Below are 23,223 nucleotides of genomic sequence, written 5' to 3'. Positions count from 1 at the left end.
AAATTTGATTGTGGGATGACAGATTTGCTGTTGAACAGACTGAGCCTACACTCTCAAGTTTAGAATTAAAAGAGATAATCTCATGGAAAAATGCAAAATTCTTAAAGGGATCAAAAGTGGAGATATGCAATTGATGATTTCCCTAGTTAAGAAAGTCAAGAACCAAGATTCAGTCTCGAAATATGCACCCAGCTATTGAGGATCAAGGTGGTAATGGCCCGTTCTCACGGTGCGACCTGACCCAAGACTTAACAAGAGTTTAACATCTGGGAACCTCCTGCGATAACAGTACGGCATTCGTGGACCACCGAGGACCTCCGTGGCGCTATCGTGTAACTTTGTAAGGTCGGGAGAAAATTCAAACATTTTTGAATTTCTCCAAGAGTGACTTGAGCACTTTTTGGTGAGCGTTGCAACATTGTATGAAGCAGATGCCAGAGCGATACCCGTGCGATATCCGTAATGACTCTTGCGGGTACCGTGGGAACTCCTGCGAACGGTAAACCCGGAAGCTTGACAGAGGGGACATAAGGTGAGTAATAGGTATTAAAGGGGGCTTGGGGTGTGGAGGAAGGGAAGGGTGGGGGTGGGGTGCTCGGGGTGATTACAATGCTCTCTGGGGTGCGGGAAGAAGGGTCTCGAAAAGCAACTCGCCGCTTTGCTCTTAAGACAATTTGCTTGGATTTGAATCTCCCCGCAGTACAAGGAAGTAGAGGCAAGGTTGCGCCGTGTGTTGGAAGGAACTGCAGATGCTGCTTTAACCCGAAGATAGACACAAAAAAACTGGAGCACTTCATCGGGTCAAGCAGCATCTCTGGAGAAAATGTATAGGTGACGTCTCGGCTCGAGAGTTTCGGGTCTGAAGAAGGGTCTCCCAACCCGAAACGTCACCTATTCATTCTCTCCAGAGATGCTGCTTGACCCGATGAAGTGCTCCAGTTTTTTTGTGTCTATCTTCGGGTTAAAGCAGCATCTACAGTTCCTTCCAACACACGGCGCAACCTTGCCTCTACTTCCTTGTACTGCGGGGAGATTCAAATCCAAGCAAATTGTCTTAAGAGCAAAGCGGCGAGTTGCTTTTCGAGACCCTTCTTCCCGCACCCCAGAGAGCATTGTAATCACCCCGAGCCCCCCCCCCCCCCCACCCCCCCCACCACCCTTCCCTTCCTCCACACCCCAAGCCCCCTTTAATACCTATTACTCACCTTATGTCCCCTCTGTCAAGCTTCCGGGTTTACCGTTCGTAGGAGTTCCCACGGTACCCGCAAGAGTCATTACGGATATCGCACGGGTATCGCACTGGCATCTGCTTCATACAATGTTGCAACGCTCACCAAAAAGTGCTCAAGTCACTCTTGGAGAAATTCAAAAATGTTTGAATTTTCTCCCGACCTTACAAAGTTACACGATAGCGCCACGGAGGTCCTCGGTGGTCCACGAATGCCGTACTGTTATCGCAGGAGTTTCCCAGATGTCAAACTCTTGTTAGGTCTTGGGTCAGGTCGCACCGTGAGAAAGCCCTTTAAGAAACTTATTTCCCAGAAGATAGTGTATCTTTATACTTCACTTCCCACTAGTGCAGTTGCAGCATACATTCTAAATGGGAATGAAGATTATTAGATATTAATGGAATCAATGCATATCAGGTTAGTTGAGGAAAATGGCACTGAAGTATGATCAATTTGAACTGCAGAACGCCAGGGCAAATAGTTTCCTCCAACATTTACTTCTTCTGCTTGGCAATAAAAACAGTATTTACTAAAAGGACAACATTGGTCACTATTCTTCAATGAAAGATTGACCAAGAATAGTCTTATTAATTGGACGGAAATAATGGTGCACTTATATTGCATTATATCAATGTTTCATGAATTTTCTAGTAAGTTACCTTGAGAATGACAAATCACAATGAAATTCCTGGGGCACTGCATGTATCTGACCAGAACAGCACAAATTCAATTTTAATAGCTTCACTCCCTGTAAAACTTCTAAAATCCACTTTATTCTGTTAATGATATCTTGATCACTGCCAACATTTATACTGAACCAGAATAATGCTGGCAACCCAACCTAAAACAATTTATTGCTCCAAAATCACAGTAAATCTAATTTATATGGGATATGAGCATCGCTGACAATGCCAGCATTTAATAATATCCTGAAACTGGAGGGTTGTGATAATGAATAGACAGCAATCAACTTTCAAGTCAAGATCCATGGAGGCGAACTTGCAAGTTAAAGGACTGCCATGTTGTTTCTTTCCTCATTCTTCTTGAAGAAGGATGTAACAGGTTTGAGAGCCGATAGTGAAGACAACTCAACAAATGATTGAACTGCATTTTCAAGATGATACTCGTAGTCAGTGGAGAAAGGAATCCAAATTATAGATTTGAATGAGTTGTCAAACTATTAGACTGTTCGTGGATGATGTCTAGCTTTTTAAATGTTGCTGGAGCTGCAATCATCCAAGCCACGTGTAAAAAATTCCATTAGATTCCAAACCATTTCATCTGTGGGAAGGCTTTGAGGAATCAGGTGGTGGGTTGCACACGCAGCATCTCACGCTCTTGAAGCTACAGTATTTATTTGGCTGATTTGTTTAAATTTATGGTAATTAGTTATCCTTGCACGAGAGGAAACAATAATTTCTGCTTGATAATTTAAGTGATTATCTTCAATCAATATGTCTTGATTTAAAACTCAGAACAATTGAAGCAATCTTTCACTCCACATCCATGTGTATCATAATTTTGATAATTTTTAATTACATTTTCCATCTAACTTTATTGTTCAGGGGAGATGGGTCGAGCATATAGAACTATTCAGCCTTTCCTCAAAATTATACCCAACCTCACTAATTTCAATATCTTGCCCTTAATGAAAATAAAATAAAAAATGCAATATCCAATTGATATCGTACGTTGTTTGTATAGGATTTCTCCACTAGTTTCCTACATGCTGCTGGATCTTCTCCATGTGGTGAAAGACTGCAGAACTCCGAGACGCAGAGGGGTCTGCTTATCTTACAGCATGATCTGCAAAAGATTACAGCTTCTAAGGAAAGCTAAAGGAATGTTATAATTTATTGCTTGGGGAATTGAAATCAAAAGAAGGGTCATTATACATCAGTTCCATAAGCTATTGGTGAGACCAAATCTGTTTAGAGTGTACAATATTGGACAACTTAATTAAGGAAGAACGTTAATGAGCTGCAAGCAGTTTAGAGCAGATTTAGTAAAATAATAAATACAAGGGGACCAAGTATTTGGCGTGGAAAGATTACACAGGCTACATTTTTACCTGTGGTTTAGACGAGAGGTGTTGACAGAATGGATTTGGAGAGGATGTTTCCTCTTGTGGGAGAATCTAGAACTAGGGGTCACAGTTTAAAAAATTAGGACTGAGCTGAAGCAATTTCTCTCCCATCAAAGCATTCTGAGACTGAAGAAACATCATCCTCAAAGGGTAGTGGTAATCAGCACATTTATTATTACGCTCGAGTAAGATGGACTCTAGATAAGCAAGGACATGAAAGGATACTGTGAGTAAAATGGAATGTGAAAGTTAGGTTAGCATCAGATCAGCCATGATTTTATTACTTAGGGGAGAAGACTCATGGAGCCAAGTTGTCTATTCCAGGTTCTAATTCACATGTTCCTAAGCCTGTCTGTCATGGTCTCAGACTCCTCTATCATTTTCCTTATATTTTTATATTTAAGCAATTTTGTCTTCAGCAGGCAAAATGTTGATCCTTGGAGACCAAGGAATAACTTTACTACACTTTGTCACAGCTACATTTAAATTCACCAAAACAGTTTATTTCACCTGAATCCACGTTGCCAATCCAAAAAGAGCAGTTTAATGTTATTGTCTTAATTCTGGCGATTACTTTAATATCTTTATTTTTTCACAACCATTCTCTATGAAGCATTTTGCCAAGTGCCTTCCAAAAATCTGTTCTCAAATTATCTGTGCATTGTGATTTCACAGGAGGAATCAAAAGCAAGTTGGTAAGAACTGATTAAAGAACTGATTGAGGATTTATTTGCTTTATCTACTTGCACCGTTAAATGACAATGCCAATATTTTTCAACTGAGGGAGGCTTGGAGACATGAGAATAGTATCATGAAGACAGAGGGAGGGAATGAGAGGAAGGAAGAAACAGGTGGAGGGAGTGAAACAGAATAAAGGCAAGAGAGCTAGAGCAACATTGGTTCGGTCATGAAATGCAGAAGGTCTGTATGGAGTGCTCTATCAATGCCATGGGTGAGGAAAGAGCTGTAAATGAATGCAAGCCTCTACTTTCAGTTGAAGGAGCCAAGACCAGACTCTGTTCTTGGAGAACCCAGGCCTTTGGTGCATTCCCTCTACTTCTATTTCTATTTGCTCCTCCAAACAACTCACCATCACTTCCCCACCTTCAAAAACCAACCACTCTTTATCTTAAGTTCCCACAGCTCAAAAAAATCTGAAAATGAAACTTTCCTGTTCATAAGCACAATGAATGCCTCATTAACATTTAACATTCATCATTAAAAGCAGTTGATCTGTTCAATACAAATCAAGCTCTGCGTCATTTACTATTTACACTGATCATGTTATAAACTCCGGAAATTATCTACTTCTGCCCCACTCAATTACTTTTAGCTGTAGAGAATAATCATAGCTTTATTTATTGAAGGAAATTCCTTACACACAATATAATCCCCCCAAATCTTGCTTGCACTATCAATTAGATATTAACTTTATCCAGTGATGCACAGATTTTAAAGCTAATTAGAAACATATTATCATCTTAGTCTCAATAAAAAGGTAATGCTTTTCAAATAAAATGTATTATCTGTATAAATTCAAATTTAAGTGTATCTGCCTGTACCAATAATATACAGCAGGTGGCATTGAAAGCTAATTTTAGGAACAACTTCCTTAGAATTTCAGTAGTTTGACTGTGCGTATCTGAAATGTTGTCATTATTCAGAAGTGGAATTGTTCTGGTATGGCATTGTGAACTAAAAATAGCAGCATAAAGTGTTATTGATGACTGTAAATTCATCACTCATGTCATATTTGTTAAAAAAAAAAGCCATTTCAAAATAACAAAAATTAAAACACACTTGAAATTATATGATGCTTACCATTTTCAAAATTTGAAGTTGTGATGATAGATGTAGTTGGAGCACCTAGCAAAGCGTATATACAATACAATTATAGAAAGCCAAATATTTTTTAACAACGAAGAATTTTCTTGCGAATGGTTGCCCAATACACTTATGTAGTGAAAACCTTATAGGCTGTGGGCCGAGGAGCTTTATTCTGCAGTTTCGTGACCAAACTACATGAAATTTTCACATATTGTGTAAAAAAAATTATATAAATCACCCCTGAAACTCGATATGAAGAAAACTTGCACATTTTTAAAATTAAATTAGAGAAAAACCCGAAAAATCTCGGGTATTTTTTAGTCCAATCAAAGCACGTTTAACATTGAGTTGTCTGCCAGTTGGCCAATCACGCGCTTTGTTTCAGGCTAGCACACAAAATGGCTGAGGGGGCTTCACAGATGCCTGTTTTACTGGAGATTCCGATTTGTTGTTCTGTGGAATAAATGTCGTGGAAACTTGCAGCAGGTAATTGTATTTAGTGGGAAAAGCATTAAAAAGGCTGAAGAAAGTGCTGCTAAGTTGAGGAAGTGGAAGAAAGCCTTGAAAGCAAAGTCCCTGCTGAGGTCCTGGAACACAAAGATTAAGACAGTCAGGAACCAACTCTAACCAAAAGGTAAGATCTAAAGTCTGAATTTATGAAAATCTATCTGTATGGAGTTTAATTAATTTAATTTAATTCCTATTTCTAGACACATTTTTGATGCTGGGCCCACAGCCTATTATAACTGAACTCAGATAGTGGAATTAAAACTTAAAATTTTTTAAAATTACCTCACGAATACAAATTTAGAGCAGGATCATGAAATACAGCACAAAATAAAAGAATCTGTGCGTCCTTGCAGTTTTCAATAAATTTCCATTACTCTTGTGAATGTAATTATACTACAAGAGCTTAAATCTGGAAATTCATTCTAAATCAGTGAACTGTCATATTATTTGTTATTTATAGATCTGCATTTAGAAGATTGTCCTTCAGTACCACCATTTTTCCATAGCTCTAAATTAATAATAAAGGAATTTCCTATAGTTCAGTATACATTTCCTAAGGTTTCAAGACAAAAATTGTTTTTAAACAGCTTTTGATTTTGGATTGGCCACTATCAAAGCACTATCTATGTTAAAAGTAACGCCACAATTCATAGTGGTCGGCCACTTTAATTATCAACATTTCACTCCTTGCGAAAATTAAATGACTCTCATTAGTGAGGTGTCAGAGTCTCTCCTTCACAGTTTAATACCAATGTCCAAATAAAACGTAAAATTTATTCTTCAGAACACTGCTGTTCACGACCATATTAAACATTCCCATCAAGAACAACAGGACAGAATTAATTATATCCACTTATTTTGGTTCTGATCTTTCTTGACCATAAAAGTCATCTGCATCCCTTCCTTTAATAAGCTGTTGATGAAATCAGTTGTAAAGAGTTTGTGACTTTTTCCACAATATCTTGTGCACTCTTCATGCAAAATTCTTTTGCATGAAGAGTCTTCATGAAAGACTCTTCATGCAAAATTATGAAAGGCATTCCAGATATTTACATTACTAAAAACACCTTTGTATCTTTCTTGAATTTCCTGCAAGTATTTTTTCTCGTGTGCCAGTCTTATACCCTTTCATTCTGGGTTGCTTTCAACTGTATTTCTTCTGTTAGTAAATTCATCAGCCTCTCTCTCACACGTCAGAGCACCACAAAATTCATCAGATCTTTCTACCAATCTATCTTCCATTTCCAGAATTCTTGAACTTCCTAATCCTTTTTTCTTAGCTGAACATCAATTGGCTGATCTAATATTCTGCTAGATTATCAACACTGCTTTAAAGAATGCAATAATTTCCAACACTGTAACCACTACTCCAATGTTTTGCCGCCACTGGTTGTATTTACCATTACTGTCTCTGTGTTTTCATCTGGTGTATAGATCAGAGCAGCTGTCCATGCTTAACCTCTTTAATTCTAACCCATCATAACCATCTTCACCGTTATTTTCTTTCTAATAAAAATAAATTCTCAGAAATGGACCTACTTCTCTCTCCCTCAATATTATCTCAAGGCAAGGTAGACACAAATTGCTGGAGTAAGTCAACGGGACAGGCAGCATCTCTGGAGAGAAGGAATGGGCAACATTTTCTGGAGACAATAACAGCATCCATGTGTACATCAAAAGTACTATGCACATGACCACTTCTCGAAACTTCTCCTTTTTTTTTATTAGAACCCCTGTAAATAAATTTATGAATTTCTTATCTCTGATGATTGTCTAATATTGGACTTGAGTGTTTAGAATTGAAGTATCATATTAATTCCTGCGCTCTGCATCGAAGATTTTAGCTTCAGTTTCAAACATCATTTATTTCTTCCTGAACATCATTTGCTTCAGATGCAATGGCACCGAGTCCCTCATCTATGCTGTTGTCACCTCCAGGCTCTATGCAATCGGTGTTATATTTGAAATCTCCTGTTTCCATGCAAGTTTGCTCATCCAAAGTTCTGTTGCCTTTGTGTTCTCTAATTTAATTATATCCTCAATAAATCTTAGTTGAACTGATCACAGGAAATTAGTGTGTAACTGTACTGGTAAAAAATGAGTACATTACATCTTCATCATGAAAGATTCCAACTAAATACAATTCTCAGTGAAATATTTTGGAAAGGCACTCATTAGAATCCTGGTATTTTCTTTAATATTTAACCACCAGTGCATAACTTCAAGCTTACCGAGAAGCTTTTCTTATGAAAAAGCTTCTGCTCAAAAACAAGATATTATTACACCTATCAAGTGCTACGGAAGTTTTAGTAAACAATATTTGACCGAGTCATGGCTACCTGCTTTAAGACCTCTATCATTCAAGAAATGAAAGGTGGTGTGCCTTAATAACTACCATCTGATGGCTCGGACATCCACCATGATTAAATATTTTAAGAGATTGGTTATGGCACGTATCCACTTCAGCATCTAAGACAACATTGGTCCATTGCAATTTGTCTAACGTTGCAACATCGCATTCTCAGCCACTTATTGTACTCCCTATACTACCTTGACTCTGCTCCCAAATTCTGCTCAAACTCCATTTACTGGTTTGCAAATTACACTACCAGAAGAAGCCAGATCTCAAAGACGAAGTAGAGTATAGGAAGTTGGTGGAGAGCTTAGTAACATGGTGTCAAGATAAGAACCTCTCTGTCAATGTCAGCAACACAAAGGAATTAGTCATTAACTTCAGAAAACAGGATAGAGTACACGCCTCAGTCTACATCAATAGTGCTGAAGTGGAATTGATCGAGAGCATCATGTTCTTAAGAAAAACACATGGAAAAACACCCCCAGGGGTGCCCGAGAGGGGGGGGGGAGGATGAGCACCTCAATTGGACGGATCAAAGGTTAACGACTAATGGCAATGGACAACCGACTATGAGTATCAAATGCAGATGTGGTAAGGTTTGCAAGAACAGCCGAGGCCTGAAGATTCACCAGACCCGGATGAAGTGTTTGGAGGAACAGGGAGTGTCACAACGCACAGGTATTTTACCTGGTGAGACGCAGGAGGAGCCGGGCCCAGAATCGCCCCATAGAGCCCGAAGCCTCCAAGTGGCGCAACTAGTCCCTCGGAACAGTTCTCCGGAGAAGGTTCGAGTCAAATGGCCTCAGGCCTGCAAGACGGCAGTCTGGCATCAGTTCGACGAGGACGTCGACAAGGTGCTAGAAGCAACTGCGAAGGGAGACGTGGACCGAAGGCTGCGGACGATGCCGACAATCATATCATCAGCCTGGCTGTGGAAAGGATTGGAGAAGTGGAGAAGCCAGCCAGAACACCTTTCACCATGAACCAACGAGCAACGAAGATCCACAAGATCCGGCAGGAGCTGAAGTCCCTCAAGAAGCAGTATAAAGAGGCCAGGGAAGAGCAACGTCCCCCGTTGGCTGAGCTGCGAACCATCCTGAGGAAGAAGCTGATGACCCTCCGTAGAGCTGAGTGGCACCGAAGACGCCGGAAGGAAAGAGCCAGGAAGCGAGCATCCTTCATAGCCAACCCCTTCGGCTTCACCAAACAACTACTCGGGCAGAAGCGCAGTGGGAGTTTGGCTTGCTCTAAGGAGGAGATCGACCGGCACATCCAGACGACCTACAGTGACCCCGTCAGGCAGCAGGAGCTGGGCCAGTGCAACATCCTGATAAAACCGCCTCCACCCATCAAGGAGTTTGATAGTAGAGAGCCACTCCTGAAAGAGGTCCAGGACGTTGTGAAGATTTGGCTCAGACCCTGGCCCGAGCGGAGTCGCCTACAGGGTCTACAAGAACTGCCCCTTGTTACTGAAACAGCTGTGGAAGATCCTGAAAGTCATCTGGAGGAGAGGAAAAGTGGCGCTGCAGTGGCGATTCGCTGAAGGAGTCTGGATCCCAAAGGAGGAAGATTCCAAGAAGATCGATCAGTTCAGAATCATCTCCTTGCTAAGCGTTGAAGGCAAGATTTTCTTCAGCATAGTGGCAAGGCGGCTGACCAACTTCCTCTCCAGCAATGGCTACATCGACAGCTCAGTGCAAAAGGGAGGCTTATCTGGAGTGCCGGGGTGTCTAGAGCACACGGGAGTGGTGACCCAGCTCATCAGAGAAGCCAAGGAGAACAAGGGTGACCTGACAGTGCTCTGGCTTGACCTGGCCAACGCCTACGGCTCCATCCCGCACAAGCTGATCCAGACAGTCATGGCCAAGCATCATGTGCAGGGCCAAGTGGCAGATCTCATCCTGGACTATTACAACCAGTTCAGCATGAGAGTCTCATCAGGGTCAGTAACATCAGAGTGGCACAGACTGGAGGTTGGGATCATCACAGGCTGTATCATCTCTGTGATCCTTTTTGCCTTGGCGATGATCATGATCGTCAAGTCTGCTGAGCCAGAGTGCCGGGGCCCTCGGACCAAGTCAGGAATGCGCCAACCACCAATCAGAGCCTTCATGGACGACCTGACTGTCACCACTGAGTCAGTGGCAGGAGGCAGGTGGATCCTGCAGGGGTTGGAGAAACTGATTGGATGGGCAAGGATGAGGTTTAAGCCAGGAAAATCAAGGTCATTGGTGCTGAAGAAGGGCAAAGTCATGGACAGGTTCCGTTTCAGCATCGAAGGGACATCAATCCCAACTGTCTCCGAAAGGCCAGTGAAGAGTCTTGGCAAGGTATTTAACAGCAGCCTGAAGGATACAGCATCTGTCCAGGCAACCTGTCAGGAGCTGGAGAGCTGGTTGAGAGCAATGGACCGGTCGGGGCTTCCCGGCAAATTCAAGGCATGGATTTACCAGCATGGTATCCTGCCAAGGATACTCTGGCCACTGCTTGTCTACGAAGTCCCAATATCCATCGTAGAGAGATTGGAGAGGAAAGTCAGCAGCTTTCTCAGAAGGTGGCTGGGACTGCCCAGGTGCCTTAGCAGCATCGCCCTTTACGCAAATAACACCAAGCTCCAGCTGCCCCTGAAGTCCCTGGAGGAGGAGTTTAAGGTGACTCGGGCCAGAGAGGTGATGCTGTACAGGGACTCCAGCGACCCCAAGGTGGCTCAAGCAGGGGTGGAGGTGAAAACTGGGAGGAAGTGGAGAGCCGGCGAAGCCATGCTGCAAGCAGAGTCCCGGATACGCCACAGAGTCCTGGTGGGAGCAGTGACTCGGGGAAGAGCAGGCCTGGGAATCTTCCCATCTCCCCAGTTTGACAAGGCCAAGGGGAAGGAGAGGCGCAGGCTGGTCCAGGAGGAAGTGAGGGCAGTGGTGGAGGAGGAGAGGTGTACCAGAGCAGTTGGATTGAGGCAGCAGGGAGCCTGGACAAGGTGGGAGCAGGCCATGGACCGAAAAGTCATATGGACTGAGCTCTGGCAGGCTGAACCACAGCGCATCAAGTTCCTGGTCCAGGCAGTGTATGATGTCCTGCCCAGCCCATCGAACCTCTTCATCTGGGGCAAAGCGGAATCTCCAGATTGCCCGCAATGCTCAGGCAAGGGGACGTTGGAACACATCCTGAGCTGTTGCCCAAAGGCTCTTGGGCAGGGCCGGTACACATGGCGTCACGACCAGGTTCTCAAACCCATTGCAGAAGCCATCAGCATGGGAATCAGCAGCTGCAGACGAGAACCACCCAGATGATCACCTTCGTGAAGGCCGGAGTGCAGCTGCCAAGAACCACAGCAGCCAGGAATCCATCAGGAATCCTGGCGACTGCGCAGGACTGGCAGCTTTTCGTAGACCTGGTGAAACAGCTGAAGTTCCCACAGCACATTGCCACGACCACCCTGAGGCCAGATATCCTCCTGGTCTCAGAGGCGACCAAAAACATCGTCTTGTTGGAACTGACAGTGCCGTGGGAGGACCGTCTGGAGGAGGCCCACGAGAGGAAGATGGCCAAATATGAAGAACTGGTCATAGACTGCGCTGGAAGGCAAGGTGTATGCCCATCGAGGTTGGCTGCAGAGGTTTTGCAGGGCAATCGCTCTACAAAGCCTTGAGTGCACTGGGCATTAACAGAGTGGCAAGGAGAAGGGCCATCAAGAACACCACAGAGGCAGCGGAGAAGGCCTCGAGATGGCTCTGGATCAGGAGAGGAGGTCCATGGGGAGGAGCGAATGCCACCTGAACACAAGTCGTGGTCTGATCAACCACGGCTGGGTCGCCTGGGTGAGGGTGTCTGATGTTGAAAGACCTGAAACACCCAATGACCCCAGGTTACATCACTGATGATGTGTTCAGGAGCATCGATCGATGTATTAATCAGACGTTAACATCACCAACAATTTGTCCTGCTCCAATTACATTGACGTTACGGCCAAGAAAGCATACCAACATCTCAACTTCCTCAGAAGATAAAGAAAATTTGGTCTCTCTCAATGGACTCTAAATTTTATAGATACACCACAGCTTGGTCTGGCAACTGCTCTGCCCAAGACCGCAAGAAATTGCGGTAAGTTGTTGACGCAGTCCAGCATATCATGCAAACCAGCCGCCTGGCCCCATTGTATCTCTCTACACTTCACGCTGCCTCGGGAAAGCATCCAACATAATCAAGGACCACTCACACCTATTAATATAGGTGAACCTCAGATGTACCTACCTAAAGATACAGAATTCTTCTTTGAAATTAACCGTTAATCTTCATGACATGTTTCCACGGGCAGGTTTCTGGCATTGCTAGATAGGGAACTGGAAAATCTCGTACCCTTGGTATCATGTTGATGTTATCTACCTTCTTAATTACCACTTCCTATAAATATCTGATGATAGCAGCATTGTTACAATCCTTGGGCTGTATTATGTCTTTTTCTACAAAACCCTCTCATACATGAATGAATGAATACGTTTATTGTCATTGCACAATACTGTGCAACGAAATTCCATTACATCTCCTCCGGTTAAAAAAATACAAACACGACAACCATTAACAGATATGTACACTTATTAGTAAAAAATAAATAGGTATTTTAAAAGAATTTAAAAGAATTTAAAAGAATTTGGCGGCATTTCTTGGAATTACATTTTGCTTCCCCAGCATTCTCTGTTGGAATTTAGCTCTTTTATCGCACATGGGTAGAAACTATTTTTTAGTCTACCAGTGCGAGCCTTCAGAGTCCTGAATCGCCTCCCAGAGGGTAGCAGAGTAAAAAGGTGGTTGGCAGGGTGGGATGTGTCCTGCTTGATATTTGTGGCCCGGCGCAAGCATCGGGCCCTATATATGTCATCCAAGGAGGGCAGTTGGGCGTTTGTAATGTTCTGCGCAGTTTTTAAATTCCCTGCAACGCCCTCCTCTCAGCCACAGTACAGCTAGCAAACCACACCAGGATTCCATAGGAGAGGATACTCTCCACGGCGCATCGGTAGAAGGACAACAGCAGCGGCTGTGAGACGTTTGCTCTCCGCAGAGACCTCAGGAAATACAGCCGCTGATGTGACTTCTTCACGAGAGTGACGGTGTTCATTTGCCATTTGAGGTCCTGGGAGATGTTTATTCCCAGGAACTTAAAGCCAGTGACTCTCTCCACCATGTCTCCTTTGATGTATAAGGGAGCAGGTTCCTCTCTCCTCTTCCTCCTGAAGTCAACGACCAGCTCTTTTGTCTTTGATGGATTGAGTACCAGGTTGTTTTTGGTACACCAGACAGTCAGTTTTTGGACTTCATCCCTGTAGGCAGACTCGTCGTTGTTGTTTATCAGTCCCACCACAGTCGTGTCGTCCGCAAACTTAATGATCCTGTTTGTACTGTGTGTTGGTATAAAGTCATAAGTGTATATTGTGTACAAGATGGGACTCAGCACACAACACACATTTCAATCACAATCTACAGAAGCAATAATTTTGACACATCAGAGAATTATACAGCACGGAACCAGGGATTTTGGCTCAAACCATTGAAGATTGATTTACATTAATCATAAACTATAGTGACCAATTAATTCACCAACTTGTATATCTTTGGGATACAGGAGGAAACTGGAAGAAACCCATGTGGTTATAGGAAGAACATGCAAACATGAAAGACAGCATCGAAGAAGTCGTGGAGCTCTGAGGTAGTAACTCTACTGGCTATGCCACTATGCGATCTTAATATATCCCACTACTTACAATTATATAAAATTTCTCATGTATACAGATCGTGCATGTCAAATCTTCAATTATCTAAACATATATTTGTTAATCTAATTTTTCACATTTTCTGCCAAAATAGATCCATTCTCACTGAATTCAGTCAAACCCAGTATACATATGCATATTTTAAGTTTGCAATATTTGAAAAGAGGATTCATTTCCTTTCTCTGTGTATCTAAAAAATTAAAAATTTTTGCTCATTTCATCCATTGGAATTATAGCGGTATGCATTTAATGAAGCAACAGGAACACCTACATATACATCCCTCTACCTCCTCCCTCACCTCTACCCACAGACCCGAGCAGTCCTTCCAGGTGAGACAGAGGTTCACATGTCTAACCTCATCCATTGTCTAACCTCATGCATTACATGCAGTGTTCCCGATGTGGCCTCCTGTACTTTGGCAAGACAAAGCTTAGACCCCTTGGCCGTTTCGCTGAACACGTGCTGGATTGGTCAAGGCCCGCTGGATCTCCTGGTTGCTAACCATACTGACCTGGGCCTTCTCCATTGCCAAAATGGGGTGGTACACATACTGGAGGAACAGCACCTCATGTTCACAAAATGCTGGAGTAATTCAGCAGGTCAAGCAACATTTCTGGAGAAAAGAAATAGGCGATGTTTCGGGTCGGAAACCTTCTTCAGACTGGAGGCTTGGAACGGTAGGGTTTCGACCTGAAACATCGGCAATTCCTTTTCTCCAGAGATGCTGCCTGACCCGCTGAGTTATTCCAGTATTTTGTGTATCTTCAGAATAAACCTGCAACTGCTGTTCCTTTCAACAGCACCTCATATTCCTCTTGGGGTGGCTTCAGTATGAATATTGAATTCTCCAATTTTAGATAACTACATAACACTTGTCCTCTCCCTTCTCACCCGCCCCCCAACATATATCCCCCCTTCCCCCCCCCCCCCCCAAATAGCGCCCCTCTCCCCCACCTGGACTTGAAGCTATTTCTCCCCTCCATTAGCTTCACAACTTGCAACTCTTCAATCCTTCCATCTCACACCATTTGTCTTTTCATCTCTGGCCTTTGTCCAACCATCTGCCTATCAAAAGACCCTACTCACCTGTAACAACCTATTACCCCCCCCATCAATCAATCTGAAGAAGGGTCTCAACCCAAAACGTCACCTATCCATGTTCTCCAGAGATGCTGCCTGACCTGCCGACTTACTCCAGCACTCCAGTATCCAGTTGGTTAACAAGATGTTTCTGCGTGATTATTATTGTCGTTGTTATTACGTGGCTTTGCATGTAATGATTGAATTACCCAATGGACTGACTAACAGAATATAGAAGAGTACCATTTTTGTTAACATGATCTTTTGCAAAAAAAAACAAGGAGTCCACCAATTAAAAATGATCACAATTCAAATCACTTTTGACTCGTCAGTATCATTCGCCTGTTTAAAAAAAATAATTACTAAAGTTAATATCACTGGCAAGCATTAATTTTTTCCTATTATTTCACCTCAATTGAAAAGGTATTCTTTATTCCCCGTTACTTTACATTTCAAGTTCTGCACAATTTTCTGCATATAGTTAATGTTACATACCTGTGCATCCCAATTTTTATTTAGATAATAGATACATGTGACACATCGTCCATCTCCATTAGGATTGTCAACGTGACGTACATATCCGGTTCCATTGCCTGGGTAACATGCAACCATTGCCTGTAAATCAATTTACAAAAAGAAATAAAATCATTACATTTTGAATTTAGCCTGACATCAGTCTGAAGAAGGGTCTCGACCCGAAACGTCACCCATTACTTCTCTCCAAAGATGCTGCCTGTCTTGCTGAGTTACTCCAGCAATTTGTGTCTACCTTCGATTTAAACCAGCATCTGCAGTTCTTTGTTACACATTATTACATTTTGAATTGCAGTTAACTTTTCACGTTCCATTCTTTCTTTACATTGTAGTTTACGAGATGATAATCTTGTCCATTGAACGTTCAGTCAACCGTTACCTGTGCTATTTATGCCTACCTTTTTATATTTGGTCTTAGTTAAGCCATTATATAAAATAAAGTATCTGGATTCTTGCATATTGCAGGAATGACGTTGTATATATAATCAATTAACTTGAAAATGAGGTGAGTTAGCTTTCCTTCGAATCTTTTAATTGACACTTCAAACATGAAATGTTGCGAAGATTGTCGTAAACAATTAGTATTGAGATAGATTGTATTAGAAATATTACCTTGGGGGAAAAAAATCCAAAACAGCCAAACTAAGCAAAATCCAACATTGTACATTATTTTAATTGGATAAGTTGCAAGAATGAGCATTTTCTATAGAATTCAGAAATTACAATAAGTTTTAGAAAGTGAGAACAATTAGCTGCCTAATTAAATCATGTGGTTGATTTGAATATTGAATTCTCCAATTTAAAGTAATAACTCATCCACCTTGATCTTAAAAAATGAAGGATAAAAAAAGATCAACAGTATCTGAACAGAGAAAAGAATGTCCACTATTTAAAGTTATTTGAATCAGCAAGGATGATTGCTTAAATGTCTTTTTTGTATTAACCAGCATCTGCAGTTCTTTGTTTCTATACCAAGGGTGATTGAAGAGTCTATTAGGCAGTCTTCTCACTTCAACAAAATAGTTTTCAGATGGTCCATAAGTTTATCCGGGGAACAAAATTAGGCAAAAGAGAAAGTCACTGAGATGATGAGTATTGTCAATATTTTAAGTTACAACAGTCCTTACCAGCTGCTATGGTTGCCTTAAATATTCCCTCAGATGTTCAAAATCATACCCGTACTGGAATATGTACTTACTACAAGAAAGGAAGATACACAGAAGACCCATAGTAGGTAGCAATGCCATTGAAATGGTCAGTGCGGTGAAGTGAGTGGAAGCGTGATAGTTGGAAATTAACGACGAGGACTAATATGGGAAGAAAGTATATTATAAATGGCACAATTTTAAAGAGCAGATGAGGAGGATGTTGTTGATGCCTAGATTAATTATTAAAAATGAAATAGTTAGTATTTACAAGCTAAAGCATTTGCTTTACTTGTGTTTAAGTTGACGGATAGAATCCAAAAGCAAAGCTATGACGGTGAAACTATTAAAAAAAATGTGATCAGACATTAGTTAGGAGTATGGTGTTATTGACAGTTCCAAGTATTACGCCTCAGGAAGCATACTAAGGTATGAGAAATGGGACAGAGTAGCAGTACAAGGACGGCCTCAAGCAAAAGAGATGAAGGGTGGAAAAGGTAGGGCTAAAGTAAGAGTCACACAGTTTGGAAACAGGACCTTCGGCCCAACTTGCCCACGCCGTCCAACATGCCCCCTCTACACTAGTCCCATCTGCCCACACTGCCCGTTTATTAAACGTATTGTATCCATGTGCCTGTCCGAATATCTTTTAAACATTATAAATATCTTTTAAACATTATGATAGTGCCTGCCTCAACTACCTCCCTGGGCAGCTTTTTTACCGCATACCCACCACCATTTGTGTAAAGATATTAACCGTCGGGTTCTTATTAAATCATTCCCCCTTCACCTTAAACCTATTTTCTCTTGTTCTTCATTCCCCTACTCTGGGCAAGAGACTGTGCGTTTTCCTTTTCTATTCTTCTCATGATTTTATACACCTCTATGAGATCACCCCCTATTCTGCTGCACTCCATGGAATGAAGTCCAAACCAGCTCTACCTCCCCCTATATCTCAGACCCTCGAGTTCTGCCAATATTCTCGTAAATTTTCTCTGTACCCTTTCCAACTTCACAACATCTTTCCTATAAGAGTGATCATATACAACTGAACATGACCTCGGAACTTCTAAGCTCAACACTCTGATTGATGGAAGGACAATGTGCCCAAAAGCTTTTTTTGACCACCCATACAGCATTTTGTCCTTCACTTCACACATTCACTTCAGTGATGTTTCGCAACAGAAATGTTCAATTCTCAGTCCTAGCTACTGGCTGCTGAGCCAATGTCTGGAAGTACTGTTCATTTCCAGTGAAATTAAAAATGCCCACCTAGAGTAGCAGATGCTCAATAGTTATCTCTTGAGGAAATATTATATAATAGAACCACTCGGATAGTGACTTTTATATAAGCTAGGTAATTTGCAAGAGAAAAGCTTAAGGTTTTCAGAAACACATGTATCCTAAAGAAATAAAGTACAAGGAAACACACACACAGGGAATGGATGAATCAAAACATAGAAACGCTAATCTGAACCTGCATAGCTTAGTTTATCACTTTGAGGCAATTATAGATATGTGAAGAGAAAAAGATTAGTTAAAACAAATGTAGGTCCCTTGCAGTCAGAAACAGGTGAATTGATCATGGGGAACAAGGACATGGCAGACAAATTGAATAACTACTTTGGTTCTGTTTTCACTAAGGAAGACATAAATAATCTGCCGGAAATAGCAGGGGACCGGGGGTCTAATGAGATGGAGGAACTGAGTGAAATCCAGGTTAGCCGGGAAGTGGTGTTAGGTAAATTGAATGGATTAAAGGCCGATAAATCCCCAGGGCCAGATAGGCTGCATCCCAGAGTACTTAAAGAAGTAGCCCCAGAAATAGTGGATGCATTAGTGATAATTTTTCAAAACTCTTTAGATTCTGGAGTAGTTCCTGAGGATTGGAGGGTAGCTAATGCAACCCCACTTTTTAAAAAGGGAGGGAGAGAGAAAACGGGGAATTACAGACCAGTTAGTCTAACGTCGGTAGTGGGGAAACTGCTAGAATCAGTTATTAAAGATGGGATAGCAGCACATTTGGAAAGTGGTGAAATCATTGGACAAAGTCAGCATGGATTTATGAAAGGCAAATCATGTCTGACGAATCTTATAGAATTTTTCGAGGATGTAACTAGTAGAGTGGATAAGGGAGAACCAGTGGATGTGTTATATCTGGACTTTCAGACGGCTTTCGACAAGGTCCCACATAAGAGATTAGTATACAAATTTAAAGCACACGGTATTGGAGGTTCAGTATTGATGTGGATAGAGAACTGGCTGGCAGACAGGAAGCAAAGAGTAGGAGTAAACGGGTCCTTTTCACAATGGCAGGCAGTGACTAGTGGGGTACCGCAAGGCTCAGTGCTGGGACCCCAGCTATTTACGATATATATTAATGATTTGGACGAGGGAATTGAATGCAACATCTCCAAATTTGCAGATGACACAAAGCTGGGGGGCAGTGTTAGCTGTGTGGAGGATGCTAGGAGGCTGCAAGGTGACTTGGATAGGCTGGGTGAGTGGGCAAATGCATGGCAGATGCAGTATAATGTGGATAAATGTGAGGTTATCCACTTTGGTGGCAAAAACAGGAAAGTAGACTATTATATGAATGGTGGCCGATTAGGAAAGGGGGAGATGCAACGAGACCTGGGTGTCATGGTACACTAGTCATTAAAAGTAGGCATGCAGGTGCAGCAGGCAGTGAAGAAGGCGAATGGTATTTTAGCATTCATAGCAAAAGGATTTGAGTATAGGAGCAGGGAGGTTCTACTGCAGTTGTACAGGGTCTTGGTGAGACCACACATGGAGTATTGCGTACAGTTTTGGTCTCCTAATCTAAGGAAGGACATTCTTACCATAGAGGGAGTACAGAGAAGGTTCACCAGACTGATTTTTGGGATGTCAGGACTTTCATATGAAGAAAGACTGGATAGACTTGGTTTGTACTCGCAAGAATTTAGAAGATTGAGGGGGATCTTATAGAAACTTACAAAATTCTTAAGGGGTTGGACAGGCTAGATGCAGGAAGATTGTTCCCAATGTTGGGGAAGTCCAGAACAAGGGGTCACAGTTTAAGGATGAGGGGGTAATCTTTTAGGACTGAGATGAGGAAAACATTTTTCACACAGAGAGTGGTGAATCTCTGGAATTCTCTGCCACAAAAGGTAGTTGAGGCCAGTTCATTGGCTATATTTAAGAGGGAGTTAGATGTGGCCCTTGTGGCTAAAGGGATCAGGTGGTATGGAGAGAAGGCAGGTACAGGATACTGAGTTGGATGATCAGCCATGATCATATGGAATGGCGGTGCAGGCTCGAAGGGCCGAATGGCCTACTCCTGCACCTATTTTCTATGTTTCTATAACACTGGAGGAAATTGTATTTGATATGATTTTGTGTTGAAGAATGGATTACTGAATAGGGCCTCTTCTTAGGCCAGAGGTAATCTTCTCTTTCTCTATGGCACATTTTTGAGCTCTGATGTGACATGAAGATGAAGAGTTATGTATGGCCGGTTATGCTGAGATCAAGACAGACTTCAAGGCTGAAATATAATAGACTCTGTAGTTAGCTTTGGCTATGTTAAATTATAATGAGGTTAAGATAAGGGGTGGATGCTTGGAGAGGAAGAGAATCAGATTGATGGATTTGTTTATAGAAAGTCGAAGAAGCAGATGTAATTCTGATGTAATGGTCTGAGTTGTGAATTTACGCTTTGTCCTGTAATATTTGTAAAAGGCCTTGCAGAGAGATTGGAAATCCAGCTTCCAGATAGCAGGAAAGGGGCTGCAAATTAGAATGAAGTTGTATCCTGGCACCAAACACTTATTAATTAAGTTGACAGATTTACGACCTATGTATGCTTGGTAGGGAGGTGTTTTGAACTTAGAAACTGTAATTCGGCAAACTCATATAATTAATGTTTTAATACATAGGTAATAGTATTTTAAACTGTGTAAAATTGTAGTGAGATAATTTATGAAATGTATTGTGTCTTAGTAGGACTGTAAACATTAGACTTTTTCTAGATTTATAGAAATATCTTTCTTCTTGGTATGGAAAGTGTGTATGACTTGTGTGATCATTGTATTACATAGGTATCTTATATTTTGAGGGGTGGTCTTTGATAATTGAGCCTACTGGGGTTTTGCTGTGTTGAAATAAAATAATTCTATACAAAGTTATACCACAGGCAAACGAAGGATGTAAAATGAGGCCAGGGAAGGGGGGGGGGGGATCATGTGACTGATGTTGTAAATCACCAGAAGGACTCAGATGATTGGTTACTAGGTTGTCATACCCTCTATCTGAAATGTCTAATACCTATATAATGCCATGAGTTTCTATCAAAGCTACTCTTCTCTGGACCCGCCCCAGAGCGTCAGCTCTGTGTTGGAAGGTTCAGAGACTAGTCTCAGCTGAATAAAGAATCGATTTCAACAGCTACAAGCGTTTAAGTCAAGTTGACTTTAGATTGACAAAATAACTCAGTTTAACACTCAGACATCAGGGAAAAACCCTCTCGATATTAACTCCAATGTAAGTGATAACTTACCCTCAAAAGAATCATAGGCTAGTGATGTCGAACAAAACTAAATTATATGCTTTAGTCTGAAACATAGAAACATAGAAAATAAGTGCAGGAGTAGGCCATTCGGCCCTTCGAACCTGCACCGCCATTCAATATGATCATGGCTGATCATCCAACTCAGTATCCCATCCCTGCCTTCTCTCCATACCCCCTGATCCCTTTAGCCACAAGGGCCACATCTAACTCCCTCTTAAATATAGCCAATGAACTGGCCTCAACTACCTTCTGTGGCAGAGAATTCCACAGATTCACCACTCTCTGTGTAAAAAATGATTTTCTCATCTCGGTCCTAAAAGACTTCCCATTTTTCCTTAAACTGTGACCCCTAGTTCTGGACTTCCCCAACATCGGGAATAATCTTCCTGCATCTAGCCTGTCCAACCCCTTAAGAATTTTGTAATATGTCATTAAAGAAGGGTCTCGACCAGAAACGCGAGTCTGAAGAAGGGTCTCGACCTAAAACGTCACTCATTCCTTCTCTTCAGAGATGCTGCCTGTCCTGCTGAGTTACTTCAGTATTTTGTATCTACCTTCGATTTAAACAGCATCTGCAGTTCTTTCTTACACATAAATTATATGATTAACAATTTGGTCAAGGGGAACCGAGCAGTATTATTCTTATTCACACTGAAATATAACTAACTGGATGGGTAAAGCAGAAACATGATGGTTTGGATTTTGCTGAGTCAATTGTGCCTTTGATGTAACTGGAAAAAAGTTAACTTGCTATAAGTAAACTTCCTGGACTCAGTGAGGAAAGCCTTGTATGGTGTACAGGCTACATACAATGGAATTGCTTACAGAGCAAAAACTATCAGTTTGACGAAGGTTCCAAACCCGAAATATAGTCTGCCCATTTCCTCCACAGTTGCTGCCTGACCCGCTGAGTTCCTCCCTACTTTGTCTTTTGCCACCTATGAAACTTCTGGGTACATATTGACAGTCAAAGCCACATTCCCCAGTTTTGCATCAGTTGTTCTTTCAATGTTTCTGAATGTCATTCAAGAGATATCACCACAAGAAATCAGATCACCTCAAAATCCTGTAAACCATTTTGAAACCATTATAAATAAAGGAAATGCAAATAATCTTTAAAAACATACCGTTGTAGCGTGTGTCTTGGAATAAAGCACGGAGTCGTGTTTAGAGAGAGACACTTTTTATTCTGATCCTCCCGGTTGTAGGGAAGACCAAACGAGAGAAAGATGGCACCCAAAACCCCACCCTTTAAAGCCTCCGGCTAAGGGCCGCCTCCGGACTGAACCACTCCTGTGCCGAGGGGTTCGACACTAAGGTGGCACGACCCTTGGGAGCCGCCACAGGACCCCCCCCCAGAACCAGAGGCACGAAACGCACCGGCGGGCGAACGACCCGGCCAGCCCGTGTGCGGAAGTTAGCCGCTCGTGGGGCTTGCGGAGGCATAGGTGGAGGGACAGGACGAGGGACCGGCGGGAGGACAGGTGGAGTGACAGGCAGAGGGAGCCGTGAAGGGGGGCGCCCTCGGGGCCGAGGTTGGGCAACCAGCACCGGCTGGTCAATGTCCAGGTGTGCCGGCTTCAATCGGTCGATCGACACTGCCTCCGGCCGGCCCCCCATGTCCAGGACAAAAGTCGACTGCCCGTGTTCCAGCACTCGGAACGGACCCTCGTACGGCCTCTGGAGTGGAGTCCGGTGGGCATCACGGCGCAGGAAGACGTACGGGCAGTCCCTGAGGGCTGATGGCACGTGTGGGCGAAATGTCCCATGGCGGGACGTCGGGACGGGTGCGAGCCTGCCAACTTGCTCGCGAAGGCGCTGTAGGGTGGATGAGGGCGTTCCCTGCTGCCCCGGCGCCGACGGCACGAACTCCCCGGGCACCGTGAGTGGCGACCCGTAAACGAGCTCCGCCGATGATGAGCCCAAGTCCTCTTTGGGAGCAGTCCGGATGCCCAGCATGACCCACGGCAACTCGTCCATCCAGTCCGGGCCGGAGAGTCGTGCCTTCAGTGCTGCCTTCAGCTGCCGGTGGAATCTCTCCACCAGACCGTTAGCTTGCGGGTGGTAAGCCGTGGTGTGGTGTAGCCGCACCCCCAGCAAGTGAGCCATGGCTGACCACAGCTCGGAGGTGAACTGTGGCCCCC

General features: G+C 42.8%; 1 protein-coding gene across 3 annotated transcripts in view; it reads right to left on the bottom strand.

Annotated features, from left to right (window-relative positions):
• The window catches only part of egln1 (egl-9 family hypoxia inducible factor 1), a 112,805-nt gene that overhangs the window by 32,996 nt on the left and 56,586 nt on the right, over nt 1–23,223 (bottom strand). For 2 of the 3 annotated variants that reach the window (XM_033021747.1, XM_033021746.1), the window contains exon 2: nt 15,344–15,463. The exons of the other annotated variant lie outside the window; for it this stretch is intronic. In XM_033021747.1, the coding sequence (XP_032877638.1) occupies nt 15,344–15,463 (120 nt within the window). The remainder of the gene's footprint in view (nt 1–15,343; nt 15,464–23,223) is intronic. 3 annotated transcript variants of the gene reach the window in all.

The sequence above is a fragment of the Amblyraja radiata genome, chromosome 5, assembly GCF_010909765.2.
Source record: "Amblyraja radiata isolate CabotCenter1 chromosome 5, sAmbRad1.1.pri, whole genome shotgun sequence".
Lineage (NCBI taxonomy): Eukaryota > Metazoa > Chordata > Chondrichthyes > Rajiformes > Rajidae > Amblyraja > Amblyraja radiata.
This window is presented reverse-complemented; position numbering and strand designations above follow the sequence as displayed.